This window comes from Siniperca chuatsi, linkage group LG21 (assembly GCF_020085105.1).
Source record: "Siniperca chuatsi isolate FFG_IHB_CAS linkage group LG21, ASM2008510v1, whole genome shotgun sequence".
In the NCBI taxonomy this organism is placed as follows: domain Eukaryota; kingdom Metazoa; phylum Chordata; class Actinopteri; order Centrarchiformes; family Sinipercidae; genus Siniperca; species Siniperca chuatsi.
This window is the reverse complement of record NC_058062.1, coordinates 13,731,846-13,757,533: the sequence shown is the minus strand read 5'-3', so window position 1 is coordinate 13,757,533 and position 25,688 is coordinate 13,731,846. Positions and strand designations below refer to the sequence as shown.

General features: G+C 42.4%; 3 protein-coding genes across 4 annotated transcripts; all 3 read right to left on the bottom strand.

Moving 5' to 3' along the window:
* Positions 1 to 45: 45 nt before the first annotated feature.
* LOC122868714 (meteorin-like protein) lies at positions 46 to 8,067 on the bottom strand. Its single transcript, XM_044180945.1, has 4 exons — positions 5,637 to 8,067; positions 4,711 to 5,117; positions 3,329 to 3,388; positions 46 to 2,318 (listed from the first exon to the last, which is right to left on the bottom strand). Exons 1-4 carry the CDS (start codon positions 5,711 to 5,713, stop codon positions 1,984 to 1,986), a joined length of 879 nt encoding a protein of 292 aa, XP_044036880.1. The 5' UTR covers positions 5,714 to 8,067; the 3' UTR covers positions 46 to 1,983.
* A 542-nt stretch (positions 8,068 to 8,609) lies between these two features.
* On the bottom strand, positions 8,610 to 11,419 carry cbx8a (chromobox homolog 8a (Pc class homolog, Drosophila)). 2 transcript variants are annotated; one of them, XM_044180943.1, is made up of 5 exons: positions 11,143 to 11,419; positions 10,979 to 11,022; positions 10,530 to 10,595; positions 10,035 to 10,101; positions 8,610 to 9,607 (listed from the first exon to the last, which is right to left on the bottom strand). In XM_044180943.1, exons 1-5 carry the CDS (start codon positions 11,209 to 11,211, stop codon positions 8,768 to 8,770), a joined length of 1,086 nt encoding a protein of 361 aa, XP_044036878.1. In that variant the 5' UTR covers positions 11,212 to 11,419; the 3' UTR covers positions 8,610 to 8,767. The 2 variants fall into 2 exon arrangements, with proteins under 2 accessions (XP_044036878.1, XP_044036879.1); XM_044180944.1 differs by lacking the exon at positions 10,530 to 10,595 and having other exon boundaries at positions 11,143 to 11,394.
* A 5,298-nt stretch (positions 11,420 to 16,717) lies between these two features.
* cbx4 (chromobox homolog 4 (Pc class homolog, Drosophila)) lies at positions 16,718 to 24,560 on the bottom strand. Its single transcript, XM_044180942.1, has 5 exons — positions 24,187 to 24,560; positions 24,053 to 24,096; positions 23,341 to 23,406; positions 21,157 to 21,223; positions 16,718 to 19,752 (listed from the first exon to the last, which is right to left on the bottom strand). Exons 1-5 carry the CDS (start codon positions 24,253 to 24,255, stop codon positions 18,352 to 18,354), a joined length of 1,647 nt encoding a protein of 548 aa, XP_044036877.1. The 5' UTR covers positions 24,256 to 24,560; the 3' UTR covers positions 16,718 to 18,351.
* Between the last annotated feature and the right edge of the window lie 1,128 nt (positions 24,561 to 25,688).

The window sequence follows — 25,688 nt, the reverse complement described above, 5'->3', positions numbered from 1 at the left end:
GCTATGTAAATAAAGTTTAGGCATAAAATGCACAAACACAATATAAAAAGTCCAGAAGTATGTTTTTAGTAGCTGAGACATCTTTAATGTATGTCGTGCTTGTCTAAAATCAAGTTTTAACTGAAACTGAAGGGCAAGACACGCAAACAAAGAGGAGCAATAGAGAGAAATATGAAAGATAACAAGCAGAGCAGAATTACACGAGAAGTCAAAATGTGGACTGAGTGAGAGAAAAAGGCAGGGAGTCCTCCGCCTCTGGCTTCTTGGATTCATGAGCCCTGATGGTTTCTAGATGACAGCCGCCGTGACAATGGTCATTATGTCTGCTAGGGGCCTTGTCACTGCAGGGCTATTGTGTGGGCCCCATTCACCACACAGTCATTTACACTTTCATTGGCAGCTATTTAGTCCTCATAAAAAGTCCAACACACCAATTTGTGAGCCCTGCTCAGCCAAGGAGAAGTGTGGAATAGGCTAAGAAAGCAGTTGCTTTAAAAGTCAATTAATTGTTCCCCTCTTCTGGGAGGGGCTGAGGGGGAGGATCCCCGGGCTTTGGGGCCTCACATCTGTCCATTTGTCTTCTCAGGCCATGATGCAGGGGCCACACAACTCAAAAGAAACTTACAATTCAGTCTTCTCAGAGCTTTGGCCGTCTAAGGAGATTTTGTATTTAATTTTATGGTAAGGCTATCCTCTTATCATAAGAATCTGATTACAGGGGAAAAGATGGGATGTAAAAGGAAAGGGCCAAAATAAGCTTGTAGGACATTTCAGCTTTAAATCCCATTCTCCTGAAAAAAAAAACAGAAATTATGCAGCATATGATGGGAAATGGGGGTGTAAGTTAATTTAAGCCTTTACAGAGCCACCTATCAAAAAGGGCACAGAGGGTTAAGGGGCCAGAGAATTCTTGTGAACTGGCGGACCTCATGAAATTTAGATTTTTATGCACTGTTCATGAGCTCTGTTCACTTCATCAGACCCACAGCTACATGAACTGACCACATTCTCTCTTAATTTTTTTTTAAATCTGCAAATCACAATGACATTTTTTTTGCATTTATTCAAAAACACAATATGAAATGTAGATTTGTATCTAATAATAAAAAACAAATTCTACTGATTGCCATGCTGTATGCCACATATCAAATGTTCATTTTTGTACAGCATATTAAAACAGTCAACAGTCAAGTGTTCAAGTCAACAGTGAATGGGTAAATCAAAATGGGGAAATGTTTGATTTGATGTTAACTTTTTTGTTAAAATATTAAAATACCCAGTCTTGCTGAAGAAATAGGCTTTTCTTACCTGATTTGAACAATGTAACAAATCATCCTTTGAACAAATGGCAAAAGAAATGTGATCACAGTACAGTGGAGTCTTCAGAGGATTTATTTTGCATTATAAGCACAATAATCCTGATGCAAAAACATTTCATTCAAAGGTCATGTGTAGAGTATAACAAATATAAATAGACAGAGCAAAGAGGATTTGAAAGTTTAGCACAGATGAGTCAGAATGAAAACAATGTCACAATTGTTTATGTACAAACTGTCGGTTACAAATGGCTGTGCTCCAGTCTTCCCTCCCACCTCAGTTCAGAGGGCAGTTGTCACACAGAGCCAGCAAAGTGAGCGGCGGTTGATGTGGAGAGAAGCACAAAGAGAGAACAGCAACCCAACCCCTTCTTAGTCTCCGAGGACCGAGGGCAGTGATGAGAGAGAGACAAAGGCCGGCCCTCTCTGAGCCTCAGTGCAGGAGGCCCTGCTGTTGGCCCCTGCTCTGCTCCTCCAAATGTGTTTTTTTTTTGTATGTTTGTTTGTTTTGTTTAACCAGCAATTCAGTAGCTTCATCCCTCCTGGTGATGCTGGATGCCACCTTGCTGACACATGACAACATTACAGGGACCCCACGGTGCCACGGGTGAGGATGCCTGTGGATAAAGACTGGTAGAGCTCAGTAGTGCTAAAACAACACACTTCCTCAGTCGACAGGGAAGTCACAGGAATTCCGACGTGCCGCCCAGGCGGCCTGGTAGACAGACAGGAAGTGTTTGTATCGCGGGGCACACCCTAACCAAGCTTCCCCGAAGTGCTCTGACCCTGTGAAGAGAAACTCTCCGTCCCCAGGCTTCACGTGGCACTGCAGGAGTGTGCGGACGCGTCCGTGCCAAGACGGGACGGGCCGAGATGACCCAGAGGCAGCAGCTTGCTTAAACACTCCACTGCGCTGCCAGTACACCCTCGCTGCTGACACCTCCACCAACGATGTCTGACGCTCAGAGTCGTGGGTGACATTCTTGATGGAGCCTCGGACCACTGAAAGAACAAATAGCAGAACCATGTCTATACACTACATGCATTAAGGAAATCAAAATAATAATCTGGGAAAAACCATCGTGCTTTGGATTATAATTGCCTAGAGAAATTCCCTCCTAATCGTCTTTTCTCTCTTTTTTGTCTTTGTTTTTCTTCTTTAGCCATTTACACCTTATTGTCCTTTATCTTTAAATGAACATGCCCTGAGGTGCTGTTTTCTGGGCATACACAAGACCATAAGAACAATTTCTAACATCCATCTCAGTAAGATTTACCAGAGGTGGAGGAAGTATTCCGACCCTGTATTCAAATCTTACTCAAGTAATAGTGCAAAAGTATTATCAGCAAACTACTTAAAGAATCAAATGTAAGAGAACTCATAAAAGTACTCAGAATGGCCTCAATCAGTGCATTACATAACGTGTAATGTGTATAATATATTATTGGATTACATTAACATGTAAGGAACATTGCATTGGTATAAGTTGTGACACTGAATCATATTTTATAAAGTGATCTTAAGTTTTCTATGTAAAATCTCCAGAGGAACTATAGTAAATGTAGCTGTGAAATAAATATAGCACAAACTACAATATTTCTACACTAGTTATCTAAAGGAGGAGTATAAAGTAAAAAATGAAAGAATAACTTATAAGTACATACATTTTTATTCTATGTACAATACTTGAATGAATATACTAAATTTATTTCAACAACTGCTATTTACTGTACATTTCTGCCCGTTTTGATGCTGTTGCTTTACATTTCATTTTCATTTGGAAACATTTATGTCCTTTTATGCAGTTTTACATCCACCATTTATCTCACAGTGGTTGCTCAAACCAAATCTCATTCTTCAGTTTTTTAAACTTTTGACTATTACCTTATATTGCATTACTTTATAGCTCCAACATATCTTTGTAGGAATTTAATGGTGCTCTGTCAGTGTGTTTAAATAGTACAGTAAGTAAGAGATCTTGGGTCTGTAGAGTAGGATTATATGTACCCACCAAAGTCACTGTTGCAGACGGCCATGAGGAGCTCTGTATCATTGCAGGGTCGGCATGAAGCTGTGGGAAGAGAAAATCAGGACAGAAAATGAAGACGTAGTTTTGTGCCACATAGCACGGTGACATTTAAGATGATGAAAACCTGCATCAGGTATCATTTTCTCACTTTTCTCTGTAATGACCCAATGCTCTGTGACTGACACTGACTGAGAGATGGGTGTCACTTCTCCTCCCTGCCACTCCACTGACCTAAAATGTGACACACATACCGGCTCCATTCATCTCCCTCCTCACATCACAGAGTGAAGAAACCAGGGGTTAGATGAAGGAATGCTGCTCCTTTAAGCGTCTGCCCACCACACCTCCTCCACATCAAAAACCCCTCACTAGTCTTGACCCCGTGTTTGACTCCTATTGTATCTACCTAATTGAACGACCCCTGAGCCAACGCAGGAGACTGCAGGAGTCAAACACTTCTGCCAGATTGGCACTGCAGAAAAGATCAAACCAGCAGATGTCTATTATGGACACAGAATGACATCACCACATTGGGACAGGCCCTCACACATGGATAAATGCTAATAAACAGACATGCACAATGAAAAGGCATTTGCGGAATTTGCAAAGTATTTGCGGTCTCAATTCAGACCCCTTGGCCCGGTGCCCTTCAGCCGCCCTGTGGTCTGCCCTGTCCTCGCTGCTTTGTCCCCCGATGGAAACCAGACAGCCAGACAAAACACAAAACTGACCAGCAGCTGCACGCTCCAGTCAGCATGGCTGGTCTGTAATGAAACAACCGCTATTTTCTCTTAGAATTAGGACTGGTGGGTCCCTCTCACTCCGCCACAGTTAATGCAATACATGGCTTTAAAACTGTATTAGAATTGTTGGTGCCACTTTCTAATAAGATACCATTTATAAAGGCTTTATAAATTGTTACAAATGGCTTATTAGCATGCACTAATGCACTAACATAATCAAAAACCATTAATAAGAGCAGATTTTGGGTTGCCAGGTTGTGAAAAATCCCTTTTGTTGATGTTTATCCTTTCTATTTGGTACTAAGGCAGAATTACGTGTTCCATTAACAAATGCTTAATAAGGTGTTAATAAATGAATTTTGGTCACGATCCTCTGCAGCCCTTCTCCAGAAGGTAAGTGGTCCCATCAGTAAAGGGGATTTTTCACAACCTGGCAACCTAAAACTTGGTGTTCTTAATGGCTTATAACTGATTTATAAAGCTTTGGTTAATTATGTATTAACCATTAACAGTGCCATTTGTTACAACTTGTACTAGGTTGCCTTGTTGTCGGAGTGGTACAACATGCATTAACGCATCTATTTAGGACTTGTGAATCTAAATATGAGAGGGTCTTCTCACTCTGAAGCCCGCTGTGGCCCAGGTTGGGTGCAGCACTCCTGTTGCCCAGCAGCTCATATCTAAAGCCCATCGTGCGTCTGCTCCAGGGCCCATCACTCTGCGGGCTGGACTGGAGGTAGATAGCGGGCCTGTGCGGACCATCTGCCCGGAAACAGTACACCTGCTGCTCGGGCCGCCCGCCGTCCGTCGCCAGCAGCTCCAGCTCCCCGGCACGTTCAATGAACACGCTGGATCCGCGAAATGAGGGAGACGGTTTGATGCAGACGGTGGTGCGCCGGGCGGAGGACAGGTTGGGCTCCAGGACCACCCGGAGAGCCTGGCCCGGGTATATCCACCTCACCGAGCCCTCTGTACAGCGCAGCCGCACCTGCAGTACAATCCTGGAGTCCACACCAGCTGCAAAACCGCTGGATCCAGCGAGAAGACAGAGGAATTAATCATTCAGCAATGTGAAAGAGGTTTCCAAAATTCAAATATCTGCTAAGTATGGCATGGATTACATACCAATGGCTCAATCAGTGGATAGTAAATAATTTACTAATGCTTTATAGATCAGTCAAAAGCCACTAATAAGAACACATTTTGGGTTGGCAGGTAGAAGATCCCACTGGCTGGAGCTTATCCTTTCTATTTGATAATAATGCAGTTATAAATGTTAATAATTCATTAATAAATGCTCATATGTCTCTTATCTAATAAGCATCAAATCTGCAATTATAAATGTTAATAAGTCATTATTAAAGGGATTTTATCATCAAGTCTGCAGTGTTAATAAATGGACTACTCTGCCAAAAGTTGTTAGCTTTATGCGGATCTATAAAGCATTAGTAGCCACCGTGATGTATTAACATTAGTGAAGCCATTAGAAGAGTTGCTTTCCCTCTTTAAAATGCAATAATCTTGCAGAAATCAGAGAAGTTCCTCACCTTCCAGTCCAGTTGCACAGATCAGCTGCGCAGTGAAGACCCAGCATACACATCAAAATAATCGCATTTGGCAACATCTCAACCACACAAAGATAACAATCCAGAAGTAAGTGGACGGCGGTGCATGGCTAGAAAGTTTGTCTGTGAGTGATAGAGACTGCAAGCGCTCTGCCGCGATGATTCAGCGTCACTAAACGCTCTCTCTCTCTCTCTCTCTCTCTCTCTCTCTCTCTCTCTCTCTCTCTCTCTCTCTCTCTCTCGTTCTCTAATTAGGACTGATCCAGTTGTTGGGGACTGCCGGCCTCTGCAGGCCTGTGTCTTTGCTCTCTAAAGAGACAATCAGTTTGAAAAGCCTTCAGCCATCTGTTAACATCAGTGCGCCTTCCTGCACAATAATTCATTCACTTCTGAGAGGCTGTCCGCGGTTTATTATTTTTCTTTACTCAACTTCTCAGTTCAGCTATACTTCGCATTTTACAGCCTTCGTTTGAATGATCCTCTAAAGGAAAACAGAAAAAACTGAAATACAACAATTGAGTAAAAATAATAAAATTCAGTCTAAACTCTCCTCTACATGTGAATAAACCACGAGCCAAACTTTATACCACTGACTATAAGCTGCTGTTCATCTTTATGCCAGGATCATTTCAGAAGTAGGCCAACTGAAAAAATAAAAGGGGGAAAATGTGTCAGTGTTTCTGTGCTTGAGCTTCATCTAGTGGCGGGATGATGCACCGCACAATCCCCTCACATCTGGAGGACAAACTGCAGTCTGCTGCAGGCTCTCACGGCCCAGAGAAACCGACAACAGGAGGAGGCTGTGACTCAACAGCCGCTGATACTGTAGACGAGTTCAAACTGGAACCAGCTTTCACCAGTGATTAATACTTTATGGATGAGTAGCTTCACTTCATTTTAACCTGCAGGGTCTTTGTGCAAAAATAATTTGGCACCGTTTCAAGGTCTCGCTGGTGGCGACATCTTGTGGAGGTAAAACTCTGTGGACCGTAAACCAGGCAGGCCACTCTGATGGCTGCAGCTCCTCTCAAGGTTTAACTTATAGGCCCTCAGGCTGCATCACATCAAAGCTGTTTGATGGGTATGTCGTTGAGTAAATTACACTCATGTGGAGCATTTGGCCAGATGTTGTCTCAGCTGCAGGAAAAACCTTTGCTGCCCAAGTCACTAAATCTTGAAGTTTGGGATCTAATTACATCTGTCACCACAACTGAAAATAGACGCGTATTCACAAAACATTTGGGGATGAATGTAGTTTATGTATTTTAGGCATAGCAAAGAGGCGATGTTACATTGTATTGCTTCAAAATACATTTCTAGAAAATTGTACTTCACCTTAATTTTCCATTAAACTACAACCCTAAATTCAGATATTAGCCTGTACTCAACTTTGACATTACAGTGGTCTGAGTCGTCTCACATTTAAATTGACCATTGATGAGCCAGAAACCAGACGAAGCTTCTTCACAGGAGTACCGGATGGTCAGATTGGGAGAGACAAAGCAAAGTCAAATGAATGGAGGCTTTGTGCCTGGAAGAAGTGGCTCTTTTATTGACGCAGTGCAGCCTGGATCCTTCATATGCTGTAGGCTCAAGGTGATGCAAGTTGCGTGCTGTCAGAAAACACTGTCATTGATGGGAAACATCGACATGATCTTAAGCGAAAGTCGCCCTTTAAAAATGACAGCATTAAATAAGGAAAACATTAAAATGACAAACCTCCGTTCACTCAAGTCGACACGGGGTCACAGATGTTCATCCTGCAGTCTTCTGTCCATACAGAAGTCAAATGGCTCACTGATGCCATTAAGTAATCCTATCAAAATCATTTACAGTGATCTTTAAATTAAAACCAGTTCTCCATAGACTCGCTGTCTGATTTACGGCCTAACTCGCCCTTTGAAGTCTTTCCGTCTGTAATGTGACCACGTACAATTAACGATTGTGATGATGAAGATAATGCTGCTGATGATGAAGAAACAAGAAGAATATGCTTGTAAGTTTTAATTGGTAATTATGTCCGCCAAAGCTCCACAGTTCTAAGATATATTTTCATTCTCATGAGATGTGGTTCATAGGTTTTTAACTGCTACTTAAAAAAAATGTGGAAATAAATGTGGAAGCAAATTAATTGCAGGATTTCTTTAACTTGAGATCAGGCCCTCATTGTCTGAACTGAACCGGTGGGGTCACAGAAACAATGCAAAGATGTGCTGATGTGTATTTCAGTAGTTTCATGTGACAAGAAAGCTCCTTATACAAAATTGCAACAGATTTTTTTATTTTTTATATTTAAAATAAATCCAAATGAGCACATTTTTATCTGTTGCATGGGTTAACTTCTGTTCCACAAATCGTTGTTAGAATAATTCATACAAGCAAAAACTTGCTCAGCAGGAATGATCAACTTATTGTAACAACACGACCCGTGCACACAGCAGCAGTAAAGCCTTCACAAAAATACTATATTCAGCCGTCTAATCAGGCATTTTTAGATTAGGGCTTAGACTACTTTTAAAGACTTCAATACTTTGTGAAACGAAAGGATAATTTATTTAGGTCTTCTAAATATGTTGGAGTTCCATTTTTCTGCAATCAAACATCACTAACTCTAAGTGGGACTGATTATTTCGATGATTTGACACGATCCTGCTGCCTACTTACATTCTTTTATATATATATATATATATATATATATATATATATATATATCCTTCAATTCAGAACCTTATTAGACTCACATGGCTTTTTGGTTTAAAATGTGAAAGACATGACTAGAAATTTTGGGGAACAAGTTAATAATACTGTGGGATTGTTCCACAAAGGCTGTGATAAGCTTGTTTATGATGACATTGTTTAACAGTTTCTAGTGAAAAAAAAGACAAAAATAACCTTTATGATAGCAGTGATATTGAGTGCAAAACCCGCAACAAAACACCCCTTAAACTCACAATGTCATGTGTTTCATTTTTAATTTGCCCAGCAGCGTTTTAAATATTTGTATATACACGTTTGAAAGTTACATAGAAAAATATAGTATTACAGTAGGCGTGTTAGTTAGTAGCTTGTTATACATATATTAGCTTTCGCTGACTTATATCCAAAGCGCATACTCATCTTTTCTCTCTGAAAAAGCCTTTGTCTGTGCTGCTCTCTCTCACGGTGACTGTCAAGAAGTTCATGGTGACATCTGTCACGGTCACAGAGTCCACGTTGGTGAAACAGGGGGTCCAGGACGAGGCTGGTCGCGTGGACGAATCGTGGATGGACTCGGACTGTGTGGAGATGACAGCAGGTTGTTCCCGGGGCAGACAGCACTCCTTCACCTGGTGTCTGCGCTGTTCTGCAGAGAGCTTCATCTTTCTGGGCTGAGGAGACATCCTGGTCAAACAACTAGTCCTGTGTCCCCCCTGATCACGCACATCTGGACTGAATGCGCAGCTGTAAGACAACCCTGCGTGTCTCTGCTCGCTGCTGGATTTGGGTGTTATCGTGGTCTTCTCCTGAAACCTCTTTGTCAGCTGGACGAGGCTGTGATCTGATGTCCCTCCGTGATGATGCAAGCGTCGGGGCATTTTGGACAAACCGTATGACACCGGCTCCTCCGGTAGCCTGCTCCGCTTGGTGTCCGGCTCTGCTGAGCTGCCCCTTTCATCTTGATTATAATGTGAATGCAGCTTCGGTTTGCGCCCTCGTTTTTTGGGGAACCGGAAGGATTCTTGGACTGTCAGAGCAGCTGGTGGAGTCGGCCTGGGCCTCCTCTCTGGCTCCGGTGGTCGGACGTGGACACTTTCCCCTCTGTTGACCGCGCTCGGTGGGAAGATTGTGGGAACCACGGCGCGTAAACCCTCCCGGGCCCTCGGTGTTATGACATGCTCCGGGACTGGATAGGAAACCTGGATCCCTCTGGGAGCCTCTCTTCTAAATTCACACGTCCTTTCTTTGGCTTTGGCCTGAGGACAGAGCAAATAAGATTTACGAGAGGTTTCCCAGAGATGGAAATTTGAAGTCTCTTGAGTAAATTTAAAGGTTTAGGAGAAGCAGCTGGAGTTTGGTTACACTGAATGTGAAGGCCTCGTCCTGCAGCTGCCCTGTTTTTTTTAAAGAATGCATGTCAGATAATAAAACGTATAATATATTAAGGATGCTTAAAAGCCTATATTGTACCCAACTTAACCTCATGCTCACGGGGTAAATGAAAGATTTTCTTTTGGGTTGTAATTTTCATTCCACTAGTTTGTATTTGAATCATAACACTGTTTCAAAATGAACAAGGCCGTATTTGTCATATAATGTAAATGATTCATCATCTGTGCCGCCTCAGAAAGGCGAGAAGATGAAACGAAACACCGAGAAATGAAAATGAAAAGATTCACCAACCTTCAAGAGAAATGTCTCGGGTTTGGGTCCCCTCTTTTTCGGCCCAAAAAGCTCCCTTTCGCGCTCCCTGATGAATGAAAATCATTAAAAGATTAATCACAGCGCATTAACAAATATTTCTTTATTTAGTCTATAATTAAATCGGAAAAACTAATTTTCAAAGTAAGGGCCAAACTGCCAATGGAGTCAGATTTCCCCAGTTTTAGGACAGTTTTGGTCAGAAACAAGTCGAATTAAAATGGAAAATGTGTCAGAATAAAGTAGATAACCTGTTTGTGATCGGAAAAATGGCATCACACCTTGCAGCTATTTGAACTGCAAACGGAATCATCTCGCACCACTGACGTTTGTTATCACTTCCTTTACGAAAAATCCGATTTAATGATTAAAATCTACACTAAACGTCTTATTTATAAGGGCGTTTTTGCAGCACAGAATGCGCGGTGGCGTCTCGCTGGTGCAGAGAGGCCTACTGCTGCGCTGTCAAAGCCTCACCTCTCCTCGAAGGCAGCGAAGAGACGTGCATCCAGAATGTTTTCCTCCGGCTCCCAAGTACTGTACCTATGTCACCACAGCGAAGAGGAGAGGTGTTTGTTATCATACATTGAGCGGATCACATGTCAACGCGCACGCAATACTTTTATCTAAGCAATCCTGCTGCGTGCGCTGCAATTACATACTACGTAGCGGGCAGTGGCGCATGGTGAACCCAGCCATTGCTAAAGCTAGTGTGGACTTCATCAGCGGGACATTTATAAACCCTGACTTGTGCACACAGGCCACCAGACACACAGCAAACTGCACTACAGTACACAGAGCAGATGATATGATAAAAAAAAAAAAAACATCCACAAGCCGAGTAACGACAAGAATCTGAGGTGGTGCAGTTGTACGAGCGGCCAGGATGGAGCGCTGTCCTTCACAGCCTCGGCTATTATACTCACTTCTGAGACCAGCCCTTCCATTTCACGAGATATTCCCAGCGACCCTGCAAAACAGATCCGTAACAGATTCACGTTATCAGAGGATTGCCTGTCGGCACTGCACAAACAAATGGTTGCGTAATAGGTGTAGAGGCACAGCCTGTGGGTAAAAACGCAGCGAATACCCGTCTGATCCGCCGTTTAATGATGGACTCGGCTGCGAAGACGCTCTCACCAACAGCCGAGAGCTCCATGATTGACCATGCACCTCGTTTATTTCTGTCTCTTTTATTATTTTTGGCTTCCCCGTGTCTTGTCCGGGTTGTTTAATTCCGCACATCCCATAATACGCAATCTGGAGTGGACGTCATCACGTCTTTTTCTGTTGCCAGGCACCGCAGTTGGTAGGACGGATCGCGGTAGAGCACATTGGCTCAGTTGTTGCTACGTGCTCCGGGTTTCTGAGTGAAGGGGCGGAGTCCCGCTGCTCTGGCTGCTGGAGCCTACAGGAATGTCTGGCACAGTGTGACAAGCAGAGTCAGAGGCTCCCGGAGCGGATCCACGGTCCCTTTGAGGTCCCCGAGGGGGGTCCAAAGAGCCCATATCAAAAGAAAAAAAATGTTTAATTTCACTAGAATAAAAAATAGAAATGAACCCAATGAGAGAGGAGAATGACTGGTTTTATCAAATGTTTTATCCTCACGCACAACCCAGTTACACAAAACATCTGTAAATATTATCTATACATGTGAAATCATGAATAATTCAACAATAAAATAAAACAAGTAGTATCCTCACTAATAGAAATCGCTACATAAAAATGGTATAAAATGGGAACACAAATGGTCAGATATCTGTCCTATTTGAGGATGCGTGAGGTGAAAACTTTCCCCTCAGACACATTTTGATTTTGATTAGTTTATAGGTTCAGGATTGATTATTTTAAATAATTTGCTTAATAGCCTACAATCATACAACAGCACGGTTTCATTTACAATTTCAGCCATTTCAGGTTCAAGGTGCTGAATATCAAAAGAAAAGGGCCCCTGTAATGCCATGCCATGCGTAATTGGACTTTTGCGCGTTAATATTTTACGCACGTCGGGTCTGTCCGTGAAGCAGCACGCAATCTCTCACTGTCTGCGCACATAATTCAGTGTGTGGCGCACAAAGATTGCGTTGATAATAAAATGGAGTGCAAAAAAAAAAAACGTTTTAAGGCGGTCGGTGTTTAATGATCATTCCTGAGGCTGTGTATTTTTTGTCGCCGCACAAACTCAATCTATTGCGCTTAAACAGTAAAGGGCAGTCGGTTTATTTAGACTCATTATTAATGACAACTGATGTGAAAGATTTTTAGAAGACGAACCAAAGGACATGAAAAGCAAATATGGTCCAAACGACCGCTTTAATATCGACTTCTTCACTCAAAAACAAGCAGAATATTCACAGCATTTAAAACCAATACAAGTTTTATTCGGAGGGGATAAATTACCTTATTGAAGTCCTGGATGGGTTTTGAATTTCGGAAAGAATTGAGCCAAGGTGAAACTTTATTTTGTATTCAGGACTCAGGACAGAGTCTGTTTTGCCTACAAAGTGGAAGTTTCATTAAATTTAAAAGACGTTTTTAAACCTGCTGAACTGTCTCTGGTTTGTGTAAAACAATCGATAAAATATTGAGATCCAGCTCTGTTTCTGTAACCAGTGGAAGAATGTTTTGTGCATCTATAGACAATTAAGATTTGATTTAATTTAATCTTCGTCTTCATTCCTTCTTGTATAAAGATTTCAGCAGTGGTAAGATACATTTTTAAGCTACAGCTGTTGGGATATTATTAACAGAGGTTGGAAACATTATTAGTATTATTATAATTATAATAAAAATTATTATTATTATGTTTTTTATCTATTGTTTCTGGCTCATGTTTACCTCACAAATAAAACGAAGCACTTATAATTTAATTGAACATAAAATGTTTGTAGTTTTGCAGTCAGCAACAAATTATTATTTTATTATTTTATTTTTTGCCACTACTATGGTGGTGATGATAATATTCACTCGGAATATTAATCACACAAATTAATAACATACACATAGAAAAAAAAGTGCGGAGCTGTAACTTCCATTGCTTGTTATTTTCTGCAGACCTCAGGTGCAATGTTCTACACTCACCAGCTATTCATTTTAAATGATAAATTATAATAAAATAAAATAATAATAAATTTGGCCCAAATCTTACATATTGCCAAGAAAAACATCCGTGTATCTGAACCTGCCAAAGCCTCCAGGCCATCAGCATCATCATTTCAAATGAACTCAGCGGAAGGTCAAATAGATGCAGGTTTGAAAATGAATTACATTATTTTTTTTAAATCCTCTAAACACAATAGAGCATGGTAACAATACTGGAAATAGATTTTTTTCATTTTCAGATTTTACTCTTTGACTCTTCCTCTTTTCCACTGTGTCTATTTAAAATGAGCACAAACATGTAGATGCAGCCTCTACAGGCATGTAAGAGTGTATTCACTAAAAGAAAAAGGCAGGTCGAAAGTCCCCGCATCAGTTATCCACCACCAAAGTGTTTGTTGATGCTGTGACTTCACTGTCTGCGGGGCAGAAATTTCCGTTGAACGACAGCAAAAAAATTTTGGCCACTGTGGCGATTTTAAAAGACGTTGCAGCTTTCACAGGCGGATACAGAAGGGGACATCTTCGTTATTTCTTAGTTATAATCCTCATAGTTATTTGACATGAATTTACCACGGCGTCTTAGTATTACTGAAAAATACTGCCTACACATGCATTTCCCTCCCTTTTTCCTTGATCTGCGCTCTTCATTGTGTTGCATAAACCATGAAATCCTGACTTAATATTTACCTTAAGCTACACAAATGAAAGTAAATAGGCTTTTAATTAATCCTAATTATTTGTGAGGTTAATTAGATGTGGGATCATTTACTGCAGATGTGTAAAATGGAATCGCAACATAAGCGGGCAGGCAGTCTGTCGTTTTGTCCGTGTTAATTCTCGATCATGTATAAGATACTGAATGATGTGTTTGCTGCTATCAGTCTGTTTAAATTTTCCCCGCTGTGGAGCAGACAAAGGCGGGCGCACCGCGGACAAAAGATGCGTTGTGGCTGCCGTCGAAATATGAACCACCATTTTGATAGTCATAGCCTGTAGACCGACATTTCCTGTCGGTACTATAATGGCTATAGCCTGCACGGTTTGTGCTCAGAGAAAAGCACGCCTGGTGCGTGTTGAGAGGAGGCAGCCTCACGCAGACTGCTGCTGTTCTCCATATTTGGCTGCGAGTCGATGAGAAGTGAGTCTGCAGGAGCCGCAATGGCGACAGCCGTACATGAATAAACAGTGCTGGCTCTGTGAGAACATTATTGGCTCTCTGGTTTCTGGGCAACTGCTGCACACAGCTCGCTGTTCACTGTCCTACTTACAGGGCGACATTTTCTGCTGAAGGTGGCTCAGACAGAAAAACCTCAAGCAAGAAACTGTGAAGCCTCGCGGCTATGATCTGCAGCTGTGCTATATTTCAGCGCATGCTTTGAATTAGAAAGCATCCTTTACAGCAGGACACCCCACCACAGCACCGGCTCTCACTTCTCAGCCTATTCTGGATTTTTTAGGTTAGATCTATTTGTGTTTAAAACAGCTCTTAAGTGGATTATCACGAAAGCTTTCCACTATGTTATGTGTTTGGAAAGAAAACCCAAGACATTAACAACGCAATTCCCTAATTGTTTTTAAATATTAATTTCAGTTTTCTGAGCAGCAGGCCTCCACCGGGTCACACACAGAGCTTTGAATCAGCCAAACGATCCTGCTGCTGACACAATCCTGCAAGGCTGCACTGTGTGCGGAGAAACCGACGCTGTGCAGGCTGCCGGTGGGCACGACGATAAAGCGGGAATGTGAAACATCACACTTGGTCTATAAATATGCTCCCCCTGCTCAACGATGTTTCAGTTTCACTATGCAGGACTGACTCACATAGTTGGTGCAAAGCCATAAAAGGCCTATAGAGATAGCTTTCATACCGAGAGAGAGACGTGTGTGTGTTCATCTGATGTGTGGTTCTGGTCATATGACATCAACTTAGTTTCGCGAGTGAGAAAATGTGCTTTGTCATGTGTGTCTTTAGGCTGCAGTTTTAGACAGTCTCCTATGGGCCTGTTTGGCATAATCGATTGGTTGTCATATGTCTGCCCTTATTAGACTTCAGTAGCTCATACAGCTCAAATTACAACGACAATACATTCTTTGTATGTTCATTAATATATTTATTCCGATAAATATTAATAGATATAACAGGTCACTGTCAGCGATATTTGGATTTTAAGTTAATTAACTCTCAATTCTCCCACTTCGGCGGGTTATTCTAATCGACAAGAGCCCAGAGAAGGAGAGGAGAGAAACTGCCTGTTTTTACGGGTCAAAATGAGTTTGTAGGTCGTGAATGAGCCAAATATAAAGTTGAGGGAATTCTTGTGAAATTGTAGCCCAATTCCGACAAATTGCCTGACCGATGAGATCCATACAGATCTGCAAAGGTATATATGTTGGTGTTACCTTTAGTGTTCCACCCGTTGTTGGCCTTTAAAGATTTGAAAATAATTTTCTTTGGTCTTAACCCAAAAGCAGCATGCAAAACCACCGATCTACAGCGAGATGTTCCATGTTTCTTTCTTTCTTCCTTGTTTCTTTCCTCTTTGTTTCTGCAGCAGCATTCTTTGATAGGCAACTCCCATGACTAAACTAAAGAAGACGCCACGCATGTACATTCCAGGGCCTTTCTATCTTTCAAAACATTCAACAGTTAATCTTTCCAGCAGCTTGAGATTCCAGTGTAACAACACAACAATTTCTGCCTGCATTTTCAGATAAGAGCCCTGTAGTCCTTTTAATGATCCACCTAAAGACTGAAAGAGGCCCACAATGTTTGGCAGTGTCACGAAATGTCAGTATTTTAAGTTCATTCATAAACGCTGATGCACAAATGTCTCCCTGACGTTTTGCATGTGTATCTGTGTCTATGTAGGTCTGAACTTGCCTATCTAAATGTTACTGTATGGTAATAATGTAGGGAGTATTGCTGTGTCCCAGTGACACACGGCTTTTCCGAGAAAACACTCCATAACAACGTACCCAGTGTTCTGGAAATGCCATGAAGCTTATTGCACATATTATATTTAAGTGTCATATAACTGACGCCCTTCCTTGCCACATTGTGCTGGACTGCACACACACTTAAAGCCATGTGGTGGTCAAATACCAACCCTGTAGGAAGCCTTTCTTCTTGATAGAATCTAAGAATTACATAATAGCCTTTTCTGCCCTCCTCCAGTTATGTTGTGTGTTTACATTCCTGCTTGGGGTCAAGCTACAATAGAAAAATAATGCATGGGTAAAGTTTTAATAATACAAGTGGCCAGTGCAGTTATGCAATACAGAGGGCCCTTTGTGCAGGATCATTTGTGATTATGCAACATGATCTGTTTTTCTATTCATGGTTCACAACCAAGTTAGTGTTTCTAGTGTTTAATGTTCCATTCGTTCTCTCTGTGAGCAGAAAGGCTTCAGAACAACGGCAGGACATGAACAATGATACATTAATCTTTCGCTGGAACGCTAGAATAAACTATGAAAAGTTTGCCCATAAAATAAAGTACATCCTATATATCAACACACAACATGCCCAGTTTGTACCCACCATATATCAATGCAACGACATGTCAAGAGGTCACTTCTCTTTTTTTATTGTGAAACATACCATCCAATAAGCTGTGCCAACAGCAATAAGTCAACCAACTCGTGGTAGAACATACTTTATAACAATCGTTTTGACTTTGAACCAAGTGCAAGAAAGGATGAACAAAAACAAAGCAAAAGACTGAGAACAAAAAGGCGCAAACAGACCGAAAATATCTTTCAAAAAGAACAAGCTGTTCAATGGAATCACTTGCAGCTTCTGATGCAGACGACATCTTGTAATTGTTTTTGAACAACAAATTAAACATCAATAAATATGCACTCTTCATTTTTATTATTATAGCATTTTAGCATTCTTACTGGTTTTGCATTAAATGTGCATGGAAGGCAATTTAGACTCAAATGTAGGTTACATCCAACAGCTTTGACATTTAAATTTTCAGCAGCATAATCAAAACAGCTTGCATTCATTGGATCACATTTAACAGTATGCAAAACCAGCCTCGCAACTCACATTTAATCCGTGTAACATACCAACATAATGAATGTAATGACCCTGGTAGCTTTTTCTAAAGCAAATAGCTGTAACATGTCAGATCATATAATGAGCTTCAATAGCAAAATGAGATGAATATTGCTAATCTGTCGGACATTAGGAGAATCCTAACAAGACTCGCATAGGTATTTTTAAAGTAGCTCCAGCGATATGTGAGGTCAACAATAAGGTAATAAATCACAACCTAATTATGGTAAGAATCGATACGTCATCTTAACGGGAAATCACACATCTGATAAATGACACTATTTTCTTAACGGTAACTGACCTTTGAGAACGAACATGTCACATATTATTCTATAATTGTTTGCTAAAGGTGAGATGTGCAATATAGTAACAGATATGGTTGCAACAGCATATTCACAGACGGCTTTGTTCGATCTCAATGGCAAGACAAAAACCTGACAAAAGAAAAGACATTTCTTAAAGGTTGTTGCCACAGCAGAGTGCGTCCCTCACTATTCTCACTGTGTTTGCACTGTATTCAGACACACCTGCTTTTTAAATTTGCGTGTCATGACTAATCATATTTTCTGATACAGGCCACAAACAAAACATGTAACAAAATATGCCAGTTCAGTCTGAGGGTACCTGTCTAGAGTGAAATAAGACTTAAGAGAACAGCTGTTTCTCCACTAGTAATGACACAAGCTAATGTATGAAAATGTAATTAAGTGCTTTCAATTTGATCTTTGATCACCATATACTCAACAGCTTCCTCTCTACCTTCTATCAGGACCAAAATAAGTAATATTATTCATACAAAATATGTATAAACCTTCATACATCTCAGGTTATAAGTTTGGTACAGGTATGAAACAACAGCAAAAGTATCCCATTAAGCTCCATATGACAAATAAACTGATTTTTTTTTTCAGTGGAATACATCCACCTGAATGCATTCACTCAAATCCTCGAGGGCACTTTCTTGGCTACAACGTCACAGAGGAGTTACAGTATAAAGCATTATAAGAAACATATTGAATTTGAAAGATAAATTATAAATTTCCACATATACAAATTCTGATGTTTTTTTACATATGCACATATTAACAGGATCATCCAATCGGTCACTGGCAGTCCCATTTTACAAGCAGTTTCTTAGAAAGAAACATATTCCTTGAAGGTGACAGTGAGACTGTTTGTTGTGATATCAGTGATTATGATATTTCCCATAAAAGGTGAGAGTTTTTTAACAGGTGTTTCTTTAGATTTATCTGTGGATTTCTGTGTGTCTTCTATCACAGGAGATGTGTTGACAGCAGGCTCAGGCTCCGGCTGTATTTCCGGCTCCACCTGCTTCTTAGTCTTTGGGCAGCTGAGATCCATCGGCTCCTCTTGGCTGCCAGAGTCCATAACTTCATATGTGCATGTGCTGCTGTGGCGCGGGCCACTACAGTGGAGGTCCATAGGTTTGTCCTGGGGCGGCGTGACCACAGTGCTGGGGACACTGAAGCTTCTGGAAGTCAGGTAGGTTTTGGAAATGCTCCTGTCCTCCGCGGGATTTGATAGTTTTCGCTTGCGGCCGTTGGGAAAAGAAGGGATCCTGATCTGGTCGACAGCCATCGAGGTCGGGATGTTGGTGTCAGCAGCCCAGGACGTCAGGGGTGAGCTAGCGGTCAGCTGAAGGGGTAGATCATCCGGTAAATCAGCCTGACCACGGGCCACTTCGGTGTTGTATTCCTCTGCTGTGCTCGGCGAAGGTTTGGAGAAATGTCTGTCCTTTGGGGAACATTTTATAGGATGCTCTGCGGCAGGAAGGGAGCTGCTGCTACAGATCTCTTTGGGGATACCATTCTCCGGGTACTCCACCATTTTGGTCGTTTGTGCTGGATTGTTCTCTGATGGTTTGGTGTTTTGGGATTTCCCTTCGCTTGATGATTCCCCATGTTTACCCTTTGCTCCATGAACCTTGTTGCTGTCCATATATTTGCTCATGACAATAACAATACGTCCATTCTTGTTTTTGTTCTTGATTATCTTCATTTTGCTGCTAATAGCGCTAGGCAGGGTTGCGTCTTTAGGATTGGGTTTAAGGGCATGTTCACTCTCAGCGTCTTTAACAGCTGGTTTCCTCACCTCCACTGCCAACTCTTTGACTTTGCTCAAGCAGCCTGTGTCTTTGTCACGAACCCATTTCTGCTGCAGGGCCAGAGGTAAGTTCCAGCCAGGATTTGCTGGTTTACTGGCCGGTTCCTGAACTTTGACCACCTCTTTGAGCCTAGAAGCCTGTGCGTCGTACATATTTGGGTCAGGCTCATAGTGGTGGTGCTTTTTGCTGTTGAGCTGGTAGATGAACTTCTTCTTGCCGTTGGTTAGCAGGTCAGCAGGGACCTCCTGGCTGCTGGGCTGATACTGATGGTGCTTCTTGCTGTTCAGCTGGTACTGTTGAGGCTGGGAGCGCTGGACTTGGACGGGATCAGACTTGAGGCTACCCTCTGCATCCTGAGATAATTCCTCGAAACCTGCAGGAATACTGGATCTTCTGGCAAATGAGGGTACCTTGAAGAAAGAGAGGAGACACCGAGTTTAACATTTCACCAGTTTCCTTAAAATCTTACTGTCAACTCAAGAATATAGTAAGCCAATTAAAGAAATACTTTAAAATAAATTAAAATGAGGCCAAAATACTAGAGTGCCTTAAAGGGGTCTCAAGCGATTTAGTATTGCACTTCCATAAAGTTGAGGGGCTCACAATGGACAGAACAAAAAAGAATGATCAAAAATCAAAGCAACAGAGGCTGAGATATCCTGATTTGTAGTCCCAAGTATATATCAAGTTCTATAAAGAGCAGATCCTACATTTCCCATAATGCAACCACTTGCATCAATGTGTTGTACCCTCCCTGCCTGGCAAATGCCAATGTCTTTCAAACTCCACACCCCCATTTTGTAACGCAGGGTTTTATGTTATGAGATAACCCTGATAACATCCCTATCACATCATCAGGGTTATTTTCTCAGACTTAGCAAAGCTGTTTTCACAGGATGAGCATGACAAGTAAACTGACTTTTATGAGTTAAGTTGCAAACAAATGTGCTACAGCTAAAATATGTAAACCTGCACGCTAAAATTCAGATACAATTAAAAGTTTACAGGATGCTGAAGCCTATCAGAAATTAAAATCAACTATCCAGTCAGTGATCAGCTTATGACCTCCCTCCCACCCTCTCATCCCCTCCCCCTCCTCCTGTACAGGCTGACCCCTTGGGCCGTCAGAGGGGCACTGCAGCGGAACGCTTTGGTTGTGACCTCGGGTCAGAGAAGTGCCACCAGACATGTCACGCTTTATCCCTGATTGCTGGCCACGTGTCACTCTGGCAGAGTGGTATGCCTCTTAAGGAGTGACACTGCATAGCAATCAGCTCAGAGTCTCTCAAAATATATAATCACATTTGGCTCAGAATATGGTCCTGTAAAGGCCAGAGCTAAGATAGACAGAGTGTTACTTTCAGCCATCTATCTTTGTCTTTGGAAACATTTGCAAACAGGGAAATGAAAGCAAACGTTCTCCTGATACAGATTCACTTGGTGCAAAAAGACCCTACCCTACAATAATAAGCAAGAAACTGTGTTTTGCATATAAAGCTATTTAGCATAAAGAAATAATGCACTCAAGTGCACTCAAGCAAGGCTTACGTAACCTCAGGCAACAAACCCGGTTTCATGATGAGTGTGGAGAGAAATCCAGCTGTAGAACCACAATCCTCTCTTTGCTTTTTACCCCACCTCTCTCAAAGAAATCTATAAATAACCACGACCAAAATGACAGCAGCTCTAAAACACCTGCCAGGACCATTCCCCTTTTGGCTTCTCACAGAGTGACACTTACAGAAAGGTTTGGGAAACACAGAACATTTCCACAAAAACTATTAAGTCTCACAGATGACAAAGATGATAATTACCTGCAGTAACAGATGTTTAGGTTTCGGCCCTCGTTTGCGATATCCCATCAGCTGTTCCTGCCTCTCTCTGTGAAAACAAAAGATAATTACATTTTCTTGCACCATATTTACCCTCGATTGCTTTTGACAGACAGTGTTTCACCTTTCTACATTAAAAATCCAATTATATCACACAGGAAATTACAGGTTTGACATTTGGAGTATTCGTTCATTTTCTTCTACCTATTCAAGGTCAAAAGTGGAATTTGGATTTGAAGGACTAATGAATGCCCACACGTGACCTGCTGCAAAGCATTATGGTCCTTATTTGCATAGCTCTCCATGGTAATCAGCCCATTCCATATTCTCATTATCCTGGAGAAATTCAATTAAGGCTTCAGCAGGGAGAATCTCTCCTTGTCTTTCAAACATCCTCCCTCCTTCAGCACCCCTTACTCTTCTTACATTCAATCTCTAATTAGGGTCATGAGGTAGGGATGAAATGGGATAAATACAACATGTGGAGTACTTCTGGGATACATGCTGCTGTTGAAAACATGCCTTGCGGAACACAACGCCTACACTCTGACAATGCAGGGCGATAAATATCTGACTAATAACAAACATCTCTTGGAACGTTTTTTATTGAGGGAGGAGAGAGCCAAACATGTTATTGTAGTTATACTGACTAGACCAAGCACCAGGCTGAAATACTGCTCCCTGATATAAACCTTGACTCATCATTGGCTCATAAATAACCAGCGGTGGGTGAAGGCCGGCTGCACACAGGCTTCACCAGGCATTAGTAAACACAGGCTATTGTTAGCCCTCTTGCTACAGATGTTCAAACTATCAGAGCTGCCAGAAGATCGCCACAATAAACAGTCAACATTTTAATGCTATAATGTGTGCGATTTCAAACAGCATCCAACGGGGTGACCCCTATTCACAGAAGATTTGGCAATTACAGCCTCCCTTGTCGGATCCCCTCCCCCATCCTCTGGGAGCAGAGAGGAATCCACACACACACAGCGCAGAGGCAGCACTCCATGACCATCAGCACAGAGCCAGGCACACACATACACACACACACACACACACACACACACACACACACACAGCCAGGCAGGCAGGCAGGCAGGCAGGCAGGCCGGCTGTGGGGGAATATGAGAGCGGTACACTGGAAAAGCTGGATAGCAGTGCGTGTCAATTAGCCTTTTCAGAAATGCGAATTCTTTTCCCCAGCCATCGCATCTTTACCCAGTCCCACGAGTGGTCTGGTGGCCCACAGAGAGAGTATATCTCACAGGCCTCTTGGGTCCAGCAACCCAGACAAGATGCTGTTGTGCACGCGCCACAGGGCTAAAATGAGCAGCATTTGTATTCATTAGCATCTCAACCTCTGAGATTGACATTTTTTGATTATTTCACAGGCCTCCATTAAGCCTGCTCTTGACCCAAGATTGAAAGCAGGTGGACAATTTATGCATCCAAGGTGAGATATTCTGTTTGCACAACATTAAATAGCAAAATAAAGGCGTCAGTTGCATAGTGTTGTGTCAAAACTAGTGTTGTTGAATGGTTTTCTCTTTGGTGGAAAACACTATATGAAATCAGCCTGCAAAAGTAAAGTACAGCTCAGCCTGATGCTGGTAGTGATGAGAATCCCACCAGGCAGCAGCTTGGCCTCTTCACATGAAAGCACAACAAGCTGCTATGCTTGTGTCCTGCGCCCTAAACGAAAACAGTCAGGCTCTGGAGTGCTCAGCTGCTAATTCAGCACCTGTCCTGCTAAGGCTTTACAGTTGCAAATCAAATTAACTGCTAAAAAATATGATTATAAACAAATGCACTGCTCCATCATGCACCTTCTGGCAAACAAGGCAGCTACTTCTTTATTCTTTGTGAAATTGGGTCATGGCATGCTTTGAGCCCTCTGACACAAAATCACATAATAAGCTGATGATTTGTTACAATTTACGCCTTATAACATACATCCATGCATGTTTCCATTAGCATGATTTAGGAATTCTCACTACCACATCCCCAGCCTTTTCCCCAGGAGACAGTCCTGTAGGGAGGGGGAGGGGGCGCGGGGATCAGTGATAGAGTTACTGGAGCGCCCCTCCTCCCATGCCCATATATGGTCAAGGCTGAACTGGAGGCTGCGCGCGGCCTCGTCCGAAGTTCACGTCTCTCTCTCACCTGTGTTGAAACGCAACGAGGAGACGCGGGTCAAGGATGTTTTCCTCTGGTTCCCATGTGTTGTACCTGCAGAGAGGAGCAAACAACTGTCAGGGAGCTATCACGTCAAACTTCATTTTTTCTAACTGACACACAGGCCTCTGACTGCCACACACACACACACACACTCCCCACATCTGCATCATTACTGTGCATTCAGTGTGGAATGAACAGGTAAGGCAGGCCTCCAGTTTAATGCCAAAAGATGAGCTTTTGTAGATTTTTTATTTTTTACTTCTAGATACATTTGATACATTAGTCACATTCCCGCTGCAGCAAATCAACCGTGGAGACATGCAACTGCACAAAAAATGTCAAACATAAGTAGTCTTTCTATTCCCTCCAAACGGTCCTCCAGCACCAACATAGAGTCGGCCATTTTAGCACCACTGTCTCGTAAATTCGCTGGCAGAGCAGAAATAATTAAAACGGGATTACATGGCTGTGCCTACCCCCTTCCCTCGCATAAATTAGTGAAGGCATCCGCGGTTACACTGAAACACATACCGCGCTCTTCCAGTTTACACTCACACACACACACACACACACACACACTGTGCACGCACGCCCTTAATTGCCTCATTTTTAAGTAACAACACTTGATTTTTCTTGCAAAATGATGCATTTTTTCATCGCAGTGGTAAATGATTGGAAATGTTGCATTAAGACTTACTTGGGTGACCAGCCTCGCCACTTGACCAGGTACTCTATCTTGCCCTGTGATGGTGGAGAAGGAGAACACATTTGGTGAGGCTCATGTCAAAAGCAATATTTCAGCGGCTGGCAAACATGCTCCCTCTCTGTTACCTTGCGGATGCGCTTCTTTTCGATGCCCTCCACCGCAAAGACGTGCTCTCCGGCGGCAGGGAGCTCCATTCTCGCCTGAATCCGATCGCAGGGGACGGGGAGTAGGTGAAATGTTGGCTACGCACCCGTCGATGTGCCTTCCGCACGGTGCGTGCTGTGCGCGCTCTTGGTAGTTTTCCAGTTGTATCCAAATCCAACTGTATTCCCTCCACCTCTCCTCTCTCTCTCTCTCTCTCTCTCTCTCTCTCTCTCTCTCTCTCTCTCTCTCCCCTCCTTGCACACAGTCTTCGCTATGAGCATAGAGATATTCACAGTAGTGCGGCTACGAGCAGCTCTTTTCGTGTAATAGCTTCAGCTCGGTGCATGACGTCAGGAGGGGAGGGGGGAGGTGGAGACCTTGCACAGAGGTTGGGGTTTATCCCGTGCGTGCTGGACTGCAGGAGGGATGTTTGGAAATTCAAATCTACGTTACTGTAACTTGTGCGGTTATATTGTTTATTTCGATAGCGAGGCTGGTGGGAACTCCTCCTCCAACAGTTGATGTGCTGTTCATGACAAAAAAAAAACTTTGAGCGGTTGAGTGTTATTCAAGTAGGCTGCATATCATGTGTGGATGTTAATTAATAGATTGATTTACAGTGGATGCCTATACTGCCTATACAATTAACTGAACGTAGAAATAAGACAATCTGTTATAAGTGCATCAGGCATTTTTAATGCTGCAAAACTGCACCTGAGGGAGCTGAAATCACCAGTTTTATCAGCCCTCAAATATCTTCCAATCCACCTCCACATCAGTCGTTTTATCAGGAGACTTATGACAATACACTATCAAAAGAAGTCTTCTAGGCATGAAAGTGACAGTAAGGTGTCACCAAAGCTTGTTTATCACTCTAACTAAGGCTAACGCACTGATGAAAGACAAGTTCCTCTTTTTATTTCCGATCCCCTTAAAGCAGCACAGTGGTAGTATGTGCAGACGTAGGCTTACAGTTCGATCTGCTAACTGTGCTGCAAATATAGGTCACACACACACACACACTCTCTGATCGTCTAACCAGTGCCATGTCCTCTGGGGCTCAACTGCCATTAATTTGACACACAGCAGAGGGTTGCTGTGCAGCCTTCAGCCTACCTGTGGCAACTTTCTAATGGCAAACTCCTTCACTGCTAGAGCGTTCAGCTTGTTTCCCCTTAAAATCAGCATTACAGCCTGATTATTGGTTGTACTATTGCTTGTAGCGCGTCTATCTACATCTTGACAATTTAAATCCAAAAGCATAAACCACATCGCCAGTGAGTGTGTACTCTGTGCTGTAAATGTCATCCGCATTAAGTCACCGGATTTATGGGGTCTTAATTAGAAACATGAGAGAAAACGCGCCTCCGTGCACCAGATACCTGTTTCTGTGCGTTAATTGCGATGTGTGCACACGATTGTCACCAAAAAGGCGGGATTCGTTTGAGTATGTCACATTTATAGCGTCAAAAGAGAATGAAAC